Consider the following 13,875-nt stretch of genomic DNA (forward strand, 5'->3'; position numbering starts at 1 on the left):
AAGTCACAAGTGTGGTGCTCTGAATTATAAGGACTGCTTTGCAATCTGCTTCTCAGGTTGGCAACTCTAGATAGCCTACTTAGGGCTGAGCGATAGCATGTGTTATTTATTTATTTAATGATGGTTAATGACTCTCATTAGCAAACCAGGGGATCCTTTTCAATAAAATAATGCATTTTGTGTTAATAAAACTCAAACTAATTTTCTAGTGATACTATTTTATGCTTATGTAGTGTTTTTAAATTGAATATAAAATAATGAAAATAAGCTATTTTTAAAGTTGTCTAGCATTGGAATCAGCTGGGAGATGGAAAAAGAGTGAATTCTTAGGAAAACACTGATCTTTGATTTAGGAAAAAAATCTTAATTTGCATGTTTGGAAAGAAAAACAAAATCCACCCCCAGTCCTACCCCCCAATATCACCCAGTTGGAAGCTCAGAGAAACAAGCATTTAAATTGCTCTGCATAATAAAGTAACAGTAGATGTTTACCCTGCTGAATTCTGGAGGGAGTACTGAGAGGTGGAGGAAGGAGGGTTGAAGATCCTGGGTGTGGACAAGGCCAGAGGCAGGGAAGAGTCTGGGATAAGAGAGGGCACTGGGGAGATACACACAATCATTCCCGAGATGGGGATTACCAGGAAAAAATTCAGACAGTGCAGTAATTCTCTTTGATTATCCCTTGTATTAAGGTTTTTGTGAGAAGGAAGGAAAGTGATACGAATAAGGAGCAGCATAAGGAGTTGAGGGAGTGTAGCAGCCTCCAGAGCTCACAAGTGAGATGAGGCTGAGAGCAGGATTTCAGAGATGGAAGTGAACAAAAGCATCTTCAGGAATTCTGAAAATTTAAGGAGGGTCCAGACTTTCCTCAGCATATATGGTGAGGCTCAAGTCTTTTTATTTAGATATTGAAGGTAATGACATGGTAAGAAATATATGGGTGACAGATAGATGTTATAAACTAGGGGAGTATAATACATTTTCAATTGTCTTATCATAACACCTCCTACAGAATAATGTTATGTCCAAAATAGGAAAGACTAAAATTACGTACTTACACCTATAAAAATGTACTTATTTAAAATATGAATCAATTATGATAGAAAAATATGCCAATCCTTCAAATGCGATGCTCTAAATTTAACAAATTAAAAATATGTAATAAATCTGTCCCATTGACATGAATCAATACAATTTTTTAAATTATTAAATGATATGATCAATATTATTATATTATATTATATATTCCAAACCAAATAGAATTTGGGTAAGTTTGGTAAATTTGGGTCCCACATTCATGGAACACTGTTATTTGATGAAGATTTTATTCTGAATAAATCATATGCTTTTCACTAAAATTGCTGTGGCAACACAGGCTATATCACTGAATAAAGGATATGATTTCAACATCACAACAAAAAACTCTGCCAAAGTATTCTGAATATAAACTTTTTTTAAAAAAAGTGAGTAAGTCACTGTTTTGGGGTTTAATTGTATCCCCCTAAAATTCATATGTGAAGTCCTAACCCCTAGTACCTCAGAATGTGCCTCTATTTGGAGAGAGGTCCTTTAAAGATATAAGTAAGGTAAATGAGAACACATGGGTGGTCCAACATGACTGGTATCCTTATAAGAAGAGAAAATTCTGAAGAAAGACCATGTGAAGACATAGGGAGAAAATAGCCAACTATAAGTCAAGGACAAAGGCCTCAGAAGAAACAACCCTGTTGATGCCTTGATCTCAGACATCCAGCCTCCAGAACTGTGAGGAAATAGATTTCTGTTGGTTAAGCCACTTAGTCTGTGGTATCTTGTTATGGCAGCCCTAGCAAACTAATTCAGCTGTAGTCAAGTTGTGTAGGCCACAGTAAAGTAGGATGGTCTCACGTGAAATGTTTAATACTTTACAGCTGTCAAATAGAATTTGTTTTCTTCTCAAGTTTTAACACCAGTATGGACAGATTAATTCAATGAAGAACCTCTTGGATCAGGGAAGGATCATGTTATAGTTGTAAAATTCAATCATCAGCATAATTCTGCTATGTTTATGTTTTCTATGTGAATATAATGCTCACAAAGGTTACTGTTTTAAAATAGAGGGATTGAAAGATGAAGAGAGTCAACAATATAATTGGGAAATTCTATAAATACTTGCATTTCAATTTGTAAATAGTGATCCAATCACAGACCTGAAGCTTCAGTCTTTTAACTTTTTATATTTAATATTGTAATCTTTCATGGCAGAGATTATTTGATCAGTAATGCTATTTTTCCTAGGGAAAAAATGTTCAACTGGCCAATCATTAACACACATTAATTTGACATAGCCATTTTTTTGAAGGACTTGTAGTTGTAGATATGCGGGTGGTGTGCTTGAGTGTTTTTAGGCTGTACTACAGTATAAATGCAAATGTGTTTATAACACTTTTGCCATTCGAAATACAGCAGAACACACAGGCCCTTTAAAATCAGGACAAGTAAACTTGTTAAGTTAAAGGTCACATGTTCATATCTCAGTAGTGTATATATTTTTTTAAAGCATATGCATATAAAGCATACGTATATAAAACAAAAAAGGTCCACCTTACATATCTCAATAGTACTGACAGAGCATTAAACAAGTAGAAAATTAACTTGAAAGCAGGCTGAAAGTTTCAAAGGGACAAACTGAAACACTCAAGGCACAGAAATTGACTATTGCAATAAAATGATACATTGACGGTAAATAAAATGGATAATGCCAACTATTTTTTTAGATAATCTGTATTTTTTTTTTTTAATTTTTTTTTTTTCTTAATGTTTTATTTATTGATGAGAGTCAGAGAGAGAGAGAGAAGCAGGCTCCCCGCCGAGCAGGGAGCCCGATGCGGGACTCGATCCCAGGACCCTGGGATCATGACCTGAGCCGAAGGCAGACGCCCAACCATCTGAGCCACCCAGGCGCCCGATAATCTGTATTTTTTTAAAGGTAGAAAAATATTTGTAGAGACCTTTCAAATGTAATTTTGATAGAGTGTCCAGGTTCAGCTTCAATCACCCACTCACAATTCAAAGAGTCTTTATAGTATCCTGGCCATCCTGGGGAAAGGATCAATCCACTAGGAGCTGAAAAATGGCCACCGCACGGAGCTGAAAAAGTGGAATCAGAGAACGAGTAAGAACAGAAGTTTTAGAACAAGTTGTAGAGATTATTATTAGTACCAACTATAATCCTTTAAACGAATCTCCTCATGTACTTTTAAAACGCTATTTAGTCACATTTTGAAGGGAAAGCTACATCTAGTCCTATTACTGAATGATTATTTTCCTTAGAAAAAGTAATTCACTTTTTGAAAATATGGCATCGCTATACACTCAGCATGTCGGATAAACTGATCGTCCTCAAGTGTCCTAATAATATCCCTCAAATGCATTCTTGTGTCTCCATCATTTTCATGTTTGAGGCTTGAAAACAACATAAATTGTTAGTTTCAGTTTCTCTTTCATTTTTCTGACTTACATTATCAAATACTGCTAATTCATTCTATACGCTGTCTAAAACTCTAATCTTCCTTATTCTAGAGTCCCTGCTACAACTTGGGCCTTCATTGATTCAGCCTCTTCTCTGATTTCCCATTCGCTAATTTCTCTCTTGCTTCAGTCCAGCTGTCACAATAATATCCTTCAAATTACAGTTTCATTATACCATTCCCTTTCCTAGACATCTATTTTGATCCCTTTTCCTTTAACATTAGATTCAAATCCTCAGCTTATCATTTCCAGTATATAATTTTCTGCTTTTCTCTAAATTTACACATCATTGAAATCATAATGATAACCTTGTAATTCCAGTAGGTACTGATTACGTCTTTTCGTGTAAACACCTCATTTTGGAGATGAATAAACCAAGTCCAGAGAAGAGCAACTCCCCAAAGTCCACAAGGCTTACTAAGTCTTAAAAGTGCTTTCAAGTCATTTTTTACAAAACAGGACCTCAAAACTGGTCCTCTCCCGTTATTTCCCAGTATTCGCTATTTCCTAGTATTGGTAAATGAAATCACCATCCAGGAAGTTGCACAAACCAGGAAGCTAGATGTAAGCATCTTTCATATTTCTATAATCCTCTTCACTTACTCCCATATCCAGGCCATCCTCAAGCTCACTGTTTTTTCTCTATCTCTATAGCTGCCATCTTAGTTTACATTACCATATCATCATCTCATCCCTGCAATAAACCTTCCTAAATGACCCTTCTTCTTCTTCTTCTTCTTTTTAAAGATTTTGTTTATTTATTTGAGAGAAAGAGGGAGGGAGAGTAAGAGGGAAAAGCAGACTCCCCGCTGAGCAGAGAACACGATGGGGGACTCCATCCCACAACCCTGAGATCATGACCTGAGCGGAAGGCAGACGCTCAACTGACTGAGCCACCCAGGAGCCCCACTAGCTGACCCTTCTAACCAGCCTTTTCAACCACACTAACTATCCTCCATGCTATAGCCAGAGTATTTTTTTCAACCACGAATCTGAGCACACCCTTCAATGGCTTCTTTCTGCGTTGACCAATAAGGTCCCTTATGATCTAGTTTATACTCTAGTCTAGACTCTGAACTTCTCTACTTGACTCTGCAGCCCACCTACCTTAGGCTGCTCTGTACCTTCAGGAAGTACACACAGAAAACAAAAATGGAGCAAAGAGTATTTGAATTACTGAAAATTATTCAGAAAGGAAAATAAAAAAGAGGAGCAAATATATACTGCATTAGTTTTTCAACATATTAGAGACCACTCCCAATGACTTCCTATGTTATATTTTTATGTTCTCTAAACCGCTCCATTTAAACTTTATCCCATGTGTTTATATTTTTGTTGCTTACTTATTTCTGTTATACTAGCAAAATTTCTAAAACCTATTACTTCAGACACTATTTTTACTCATTTTCATTTTTTAAAAAATTTGATATAACCTAAACAAAATAGGAAATATTTATAAATTGTCCTGGGAATTAAGCATTACTATAAATATCCGTTTGAGAAAAATATATTTATGTAAAATTTTGCCAAAATTTGTTATTTGCATGCAAAAAAAAAAAAAACCTTTCATATAAAATTAGATTTTCTTCCTTAGGAGAATTTAATTGTGTTTCCTAAAAGCCTTTCAAAGGAGACCATTTTCATGAGGATTATTTACTCCTCTTTGCTACAATGACTCATAATTAGGTTTCCTGTAGGGTTATTATGTATTTCAAAAATAAAATTATGTGCATAATAGCCACTTAAATTACCATATTTTAAAAGAGAGAGTAAAGTATCTTAGTGAGAGAAGGTCCGGGAAATACGGAAAATTTCTGACAGAACTCCTTAATACGTCGTGGACTCATATTGTTTTAGACAAGTGTTTGTGTACTTCAGTCTAATCATCATTAAAAGAGGTAATCAGTCATAAAATTAACAATTGAGTAACAGGCCATCAAGGATTAAAAAGTAAAGTACCCAGAAGCACTTTAGCTGAAGGCCCCTCCATCTTAAGTGTGAGGGAAACAGTTAGGAGGAGACTTTAGAGCAAAGGAGAACATAAAAATGTGGTTAGTTTGTTCCCTGAAAGGACTTCCCTGAAGGCGACCCTACGAAAAGGTGAGTCTTCTAGTTAACTTATGACATATCATATTCTGAAGCTCTTTTTTCTCTCACATATAGGCTTGAAACTCGAAATGTATCATTCCAAAAGTATGGGAACAGACTCCCCAACAGGGTGTGAAACCTAAGAGGAGAGACCAACGCTCAGTGAAGCCTCATGGTCACAGTGACTAGCAGCACATGACAGGGAGATGTGCACAGGGACAAGCCACACTGTAGCAAAAGCAGCAGAGTATGGAGTGGGCAAAATGCAGGGAAAAAATAAGGGGAGATCGATGGTAGAGAAAAAGAGATGTAGAAACCTGCCCAAAGCAGAAAGCAGTGTAGGATATACAAAAAGAGAGAGAGAGAGAGAGCAAGAGCACGAAGTTTTGAACAAAGAACTACTAATAATATTAGTAGCAAATATTTGAATTTATAAAGAGAAATTTAACAGTAAAAGGAATAATAAGTTAGTGGCCTAAACTTTACAACTTTGTCATATCCATGTACTTCTTATATTCAATTAATAATTTTCTTTAAATAGATTCACTTATATTTTAACTTCAATGACTTTTTTAGATTTGCCCTAAATAAAAATATCTATGAAGTCATAGTGTTTATGTACTACTTATATTTTTCCCCAAAATGCCTAAAAATAAATATGTAGCTTTTGAAATGTAATAAATGCTTACACATTCAACAACTAAAATAAGATTGTGTACCTCCATGTATAAAGGCAACACAGTTTAAGATAGACTTCTGTAAAAGACAGTAACTAAGCTTCCCTGAACCAGGGAAACTGGAATATATACAAAACAGAAAGGAGATCAAGACCAGACAAGGTATTTTCAAAGTCCCATTCATTCATTCGCTCATTCATCATTTACTCATTTGTGTTTCAGTCATGCAGCAAACAACTGTGTGTCGAGTATGTGTCTGTGTGGTATTTGTATTATTTTCACCAGTTAGCATTTATTGAATATTTCCTATGTGCCAGGAACTGTGAGAAAAGTCCCTTGGATTATTTTATATAACTCTCAAAAAAAATCCAGCCACATATGTGCTATTATTATAGATAAGAACATTGATGTGTAGAGAATTTAAATAATTTGCCTATGTGGGGGCCAAGACAGGCCACCCCAAGAGGGACCACTTGGCATTATTGATTATTTTAAATAAATATTACTTAAGAGATAACCTGTACAAAAAGGACATTTAGATCCTTCTCTGTCCCCCTGAAAACAGGAAATAAATCTCCCACATGAAAGGTTCCTTCCCTGTACCAGGAGGTAAAGAGATATCCTTATCACCAGAGATGGGAAATTTAGAGCCAAGGAGACTGTGTAAATAACCCTTGTTACTTTTTTTGTTGTTGTTGTTGTTTACTAATTTACTATTGTGGTCCAAATTCTGTTTAGAATTTCTCACCATGTGAAACTCCCAAGGTTTTCTTTGTCCTGTCAATTCCTCAAAGAATCTTTGCATAAAAAGTATATAAACTATCTGCCTTGCTCATTTCTTTAGGTTTCAATTTCATTATTGGGCCTCTTTGTGCATGTAATAAACTTTTTTTTCTCCTAATCTGTCTCATATATGGTTTCTGCTATATATAAGATACTCGGCTAGGTGCTGAAATTAAAAAAGAAATCCATATGACATTTTCTCTGCCCTCAAGATACCCACACTCTACAAGGAAGACAGGTATAGCTAACATGCAGGACAAATACATGCTTGAGCTGGACAGGCGGTCTGGAAACACAGGGAAGAGACAGGTAACATCCTAGGGACATCAGGAAAGAGTTCGCGAAGGTGATTTTGTCAGGAGTGAATTTAGATTTAAAAAAATGAATAGAAGATAAGGGGAGCTGGACAGAGAAAGCAGAGACAGAAAGTGAAAATACAAATGTATATGAGGGAAAGTCAAGTAGTTCTTTGATTTGGAAGCTTATAGTTTGTGGAGGAATAAGGAAAGGACTTTCTGGTTTTATGCAGTTACTGCTTTTGAAGACTTAAACCTTAGTGGGCACCCAGGGAACTTGTTAAAATGCAGATTTCCAGAGGCGCCTGGATGACTCAGTCATTTAGCGTCTGCCTTCGGCTCAGGTCATGATCCCAGGGTCCTGGGATCGAGCCCCACATCGGGCTCCCTGCTCCGCAGGAAGCCTGCTTCACCCTCTCCCACTCCCCCTGCTTGTGTTCCCTCTCTTGCTATGTCTCTCTCTGTCAAATAAATAAAATCTTAAAAAAATGCAGATTTCTAGAATGCACATCTATTTATAAGGTGGGATCCAGAAAGCAGCGCTGTTAACAATTCCCTCACCCCCACCCTGGCCTCCCAGGCCATTTTGCTGCTGTCAGCCCGTAGAACACACTGAAAAAACCTAAGATATGGCTTCAAGATCCCCCTGGATAATATCTCAGGTTCCTGAGATAAAGAAGTGATTTGCATCTGTTAGTGAAATACAGATTGTTGTCTCTAAACTAACCAACCCCCATTTTTAACAATAAAAACAGGGCACATATGATAAATATAAAGTAGACATAGTTCATTTATCTACTTTTATTTTTCTAAGGTCTGAAGAAAGTCTGTTATAAATAATTTGCGTTGGAGTGCTGACTCATTTCTGTGTTACTTTAAGTAGAAGGGACAAATTCAAAATGCCCACTATGTTTTAAGTCCTGTATGAAAGAGTCAAAAGTGCTTCAGACTTTATTCAGATAAAATTCCCTTGAATAAAAATGCTAAGGAATTCTAGTGTTCCACAGCAGGAGATGATCGTTCATCTGAGAAGTGGCAGTTAGGTGCTCAGAGGGGAGTTGGGGATGGGAAGAGTTGAGTTTGATCTCAGGAGTTTGGCTATAAGTGAATTTAAAAAGTGAGTGTTCTAACATTTCGCCTTTCTGGGGAGCTGTGCATGGATAAAATCCAGATACCATCTCAGGGATTATCAAACAATGAGGGTTCCATCCCTGCCCCCCCCTTTTAACTTTCTTTATGAATATAGATGTGGTAAGTAATTACTGACTCTCTTTAACCTCAGGACACTGGATGATTTTTCAAAGAAAATTATGAGAAACATGTTGGGTCTGAATCTAGGATAAAAAGAGGAAGCTAGAAACACACTAATTAAAGGGCCAGCGTTACAGAGAAACAATCACAGCTCTGTACCTTCTTTCATCTCCATAACCCCTTCAACCCTTCTCCCAGACTCAGCTCCACAGAGAGTGGGAACAAAACCCTGCAGATTGCTACTACATCAGATTCCCTGTGGTAGCCCTCCAGGAGAATGGAATTTAATACTATGTAAACATTTAATTAAAAGTGCGGTTTATTTTTAGATGTATGCACATTCTTTCAATGAGAACCACAAATAAATTCTGATCTATACATCAGCTTGTTGCTCTAATTGCTCCCTCAGAAGAACTCCCTCCAAAGAGAATGCGATATCTGTGAATGAGAAGGGTTTCCTATCCTTTGAGGCTAATTGAGTTCAAGAGAAAATCTCTTATCCTCAAAGGGAAAGTTCATCAGGAATGTGGATCCAGCCTTGCCTCCAAACAGTTCTCCAGGGACTTCAGTCCTTTCCTATTCACTCAAGGAATTTTCTCAGATACCCCATTAGAGAGTAGCAAGGAGAATAAGCCATGGTCATGCAGGGTGTTCTCTGCTGAGGGCAAGGAAGTTCTTGCTTGAGTAAGCATTTTATGGTGCATTCTGAAATTGATGGAACAAAAACAGAAATGGGTTTCCCTTCCTTCCTTCCTTCCTTCCTTCCTTCCTTCCTTCCTTCCTTCCTTCCTCCCTCCCTCCCTCCCTCCCTCCCTTCCTTCCTCCTTCCTCCTTCCTTCCTTCCTTCCTTCCTTCCTTCCTTCCTTCCTTCCTTCCTTCCTTCCTTCCTTCCTTCCTTCCTTCTTTTCCCTCTTCCCTTCTTCCTTCCTTCTAATTACTGCCTTCAAAAATGCACTGCCGAATCTCCATCTCCTTAAATAAAAGTTGGGCAGATCCTCTAACGTTCTCATCACTTTCAGTATTAAAAAACTTGGTCCAGTCCAAAGCAAAATTATTATCTTATCTTTTCCACACATCTACCCAAGGTGCATCCTTGAGCAATGGCCTGAGAGTCTTAGAGAATGGGGAGGAGGGTGCTGATGGAGGACCAGCACTTCCTGATGATTCATTCCTCCATTCACTTACCCACTTAGAATAGTCTCCTCCTCATCTTATCTCCTTCCTCTTCCTTTTAGTTCCTTTTGCCTGTGGTCTGTTAGGGCTGGGATGGGATAGATGCTATTGTCAGTCCTTTCCTGGCTATTGCTGTATCCTTCATTACTCTGACTCTTCCTTGATGCCTTCCATTTGTCAGATATGGAAAATATTTGTTCTCCATGAGAATAAATGAGTCCTTTGGAAAGGCCAAGAGTGGGGAAAGGTGGCTTCTCACTGTTTAATTCCCTGTTATAGGAGAAGCTCAACCTCTTCCAGTCACTTCCTCACTCCCATCCCTGGCAGTATACACTATGGTCTCAGGTTGTTGGGTTTCCTTCACTTGGTGGTGAAGCTCAGGTACCTTCTTTGGTATTCATTTGATGCATAGGAAATTGACATCAAAGACTTGCCAAATTGTTTGAACTAGACAGTTTTCCTTCTTTTCGATCTGTCAATTTTCTTCCTCTTGCTCAATCAGCACAGAGGACCGACCAGCAATACCACACTGTATAATCAGATATCTACCTGGGGATTCTCGTTCCTCTTTCTCCCAGGCACCTCCATTCTTTATGAGGGATTCTTCTAAAGCCCTCCCCCTCAACTTGGCTTGAAGAGAAAAAGACTAGTATCCTCCTTCTTATAGAGAGAGAAAAAAACTGAACAACTATGACTTCAGTAGTTTCAGACAGATTGACAGACAGGTAGGTAGATGATTGATAGATAGATAGATCAATAGATCGATCAATCTAGATCTTGATTCCCCTTACTTTCTTTTTGCCGCTTATATAAATTGGAAGTGGAGTGCCTGAGGTTATGATTGAGAGAGATGAATCAGTTAGAGCATACTTAATTAGCCATGAAGGGGGTATCTGAACTTCAATTTATTATTGTTATTATTTTATAGAGTGGGTTTTGAGACTTTTTTCTCCTTAGCTGGGCGTCTAAGTTGCCAATACCAAAGCTACAAGAAAATTATCCTCTATACCTTGTTTGTCATTCATTTTGCTCCTAAAGTTTTTCTTGTCAGCCAGGGAAGCTACAATGATATTATTATTAAGTATTATGAGTCTCCACAAGGAAGGGGAACTTTCTTTCAGTTAGTCTTAACTTGGTGTCTTAATTAAATAAACAGCTTTGAGCCAATAGCATTCTTCTGACTCTTCCAATGTATTTCATTAAATGTAATCCTCTTTATCTATAAAGCAGTTCAATGAATGTATTATACCCTAATTATATTCAAGAACATGACCATATAATCCAGAAGGCCAATATTCTATTTCCATTTTTGTTGAAGGGATTGCTTTAGATCAAAGAGGGCATTGCTAACTGCAGCACAGAGAGCAGGGGAGATAAAACCCAGGCAAAAATAAGGAGAGATGCTGATAGTGCACATGCATCAGAACCCTTCTGAGTCCCAGTGGAGAAGTGACTATGAAGAACTTAATCAATGGACATAGGTGAATGGGACAACAAATCATTTCTACAGAAGTGAATAGGGATAAGGGCAGAAACAGTGAGACCAGTCAGGAAGCTGCTGCAGTAATTTGGGCCAGAGATAATGGTTGCTGTGACCAGGATGTCAGCAGTGGAGGAAGTAAGAACCAGATGAGTTTTGAATATATTTCAAAGGTAGAACTAACACTTTTTTTTTTTTTCTGATGGATTGTGTATGGTTATAACAGAAAGAAAGGAATGAGAAATTACTCCAAGAATTTTGGTCTGAATTACTGGAAGAATGAAGCTATTAATGATGATGGTGAAAGTCTGTGACAGTAGCAGGTTTGGAGTAACAGAGGGAGAGCAGATCAGTTTTGGACAGGTTAAGTTTGAGAGGCCTATTAAACATCTATGTGGAGATGTTGAGTAGGAAGTTGAATATATGAGTCTGGACTTCAGGGCAAAGAACTAGGCTAGTGATGTAAATTTGAGAGACATCAGCACATAGATATTATTTAAAAGTTAGAGACTAGCATGAGTGGAAATAGAAAGGGGGAAAATATTCAAGATCTAGCTCTGGAACATACAGAAATCATCGAGATGAGAAACCAGTAAGAGAGACTAACATGAGCTTGAGAGGTATATTTAATAAAATGAAATTTAATAAAGTATATAATTTTTAGACTAACTTCTTTTTCCCACAGTTAAATAATTATAACTTTAAAGTATTAAGAAACATTTGATTTTAAAAAGTAAATGGTATGTACTTCAGGTTTTATAACAAAATATTGAATACATTTTAACTCAACTCTCATTTTTGGTCTGTAAATAAATCCTTCTCATCTCTCAGTCTACATAAGTTGAGTTCAGTAGCTTTAAAAAAGTGACATTCACCAATGAATAATAAATCCTCATACCCAGGAACAGTTTCCTTCTATGACTGCAACAAAGATAGGAGACTTAATTTATGTCCAACTGTCTTGCTTTCTAAAACAGAAAACTCTAGATAACTTAGCACTCACTGCTTGACACCTAGAAAGAGAATTTTCTTGTTTTATTTTAAGGCTCATGGCATGGTATCTCTTTCAAGTTCTTTTGGGATTCGTTGGCTGGTTTATTACTGACAAATACAGAAGCAGGCATTCATAAATTGGAAATGCAACCCAGAGAATAGCCTGAAAAGATAGGTCAAATACTTGATCTTTCTCCTTTTTCATTTTTTTAAACTAATGCATAATTTCTTATAATGGGGTAGAGAACGGTATTTACCGACCTTCCAAGGAGATAAAATTTCAACTGAAACTATTAGAATGGGATGAACTAATCTTTCCTGGGGCAGAGCACAGTAGAATGAGTAGGTCTTGTGTTAGTCCAGGGGTTAAATGTGGAGGAAAGGGGCTACATACATGTCAGCAAGGGCATGGGGCTGAGACAGGGAAAATAGGAAGGGAGAGAACAGCTTAGTGATGATAGGACTGTGTGTGTAAGCATGAGAGAGAGAAATATGATGATGATGGTGATGATGATTTTTACATGTAACCATTCCCTCGAATGGGAGGATGGGGGAAGAGATGGCTTAGGAAGGTATTTGGGAAGCTTTCTATTGACTGTACTGCATAAAATGTTCATATCTTAACTCTTAAAGAAAAACAAAGCAAACATCCTGTTATTTATTAATGCTTCCTGAATAACTTGGATAGTTCCTGAGTCCGCCTGAATCAAATCATACCACACAATTGAGCCATATGAGCAGCTAAATTATTAGAAAAAAAAAAATGTAGTACCAAACGGTGAAAAAGAATCAGACATGAGCACAATAACAATGCAAAGCCAAAACGACATTATAGACACTACTCTAGATTGAAATGGCAATCTGGGGGAGGGTGCTCTATTCACAGAATAGGATGTTCCAGCCTAGACTCTAGGTGCTAGAGGATTGGACTTGAACAGTGTTACACAAATTTCCAAATAGGAGGAACTCAAAACATTTTTTCATGGTATAGCTATCTGGAGAGTGATTCTTAGGTAAGTCCAACCAATTTCTTGAGACACTGGAGTGCTTTCTCAAAATGGAGAGGTTGATATATACCTTCTGACCTGCTCTATTGGCCTGGCACACTCCCCAAGGGATTGATTGCTGCTATTGGATTTCAAATTAAAGTGACCTTAGTAATCGCTAGTTCAAGCCATTTTCCTCTTGGAAAATGCCCTTTTCTAGTGTGCATGAAGGAACTGTGAGGGCTGATGGGAACACTGTCATCAGCTGTCAATGATATCATTCTTGTGTTATTTATTATTATTATTATTGATGTCAAAAAGAGAAATGTTTATTTTGTAACCATGTCTCTATAAAAAGTGAGAAATCACATCTCCCCCTAGGAGGGCAGCTTGTTCTATTTAGCCCAACTAATTTGCTTCTGTAATTGCCTTGCTCCTGTAAGCATTTGAGGTTATGACTCCTGATCTATAGCAATGGGCATTAGGTACTATTTGTGGACACAGATCCATCAAAACCTCCATCTAATGGCAGTCAGGCTCACCATCCTGGAGAACATGAATATCCAGATGAATCTGAGCTGAGTGCAAATGTTGGAATGGCATTTTCTGGGTATGTGATAAATTCATTATAAATGGTT

General features: G+C 37.3%; 1 protein-coding gene across 4 annotated transcripts in view; it reads right to left on the reverse strand.

Moving 5' to 3' along the window:
* The window catches only part of CSMD3 (CUB and Sushi multiple domains 3), a 1,160,406-nt gene that overhangs the window by 401,236 nt on the left and 745,295 nt on the right, over positions 1 to 13,875 (reverse strand). For all 4 annotated transcript variants that reach the window (XM_027574671.2, XM_027574666.2, XM_027574669.2 and 1 more), the window contains one exon: positions 2,991 to 3,129. In XM_027574671.2, coding sequence (XP_027430472.2) covers positions 2,991 to 3,129 — 139 coding nt within the window. The remainder of the gene's footprint in view (positions 1 to 2,990; positions 3,130 to 13,875) is intronic.

The sequence above is a fragment of the Zalophus californianus genome, chromosome 4 (genome assembly GCF_009762305.2).
Source record: "Zalophus californianus isolate mZalCal1 chromosome 4, mZalCal1.pri.v2, whole genome shotgun sequence".
In the NCBI taxonomy this organism is placed as follows: Eukaryota; Metazoa; Chordata; class Mammalia; order Carnivora; family Otariidae; genus Zalophus; species Zalophus californianus.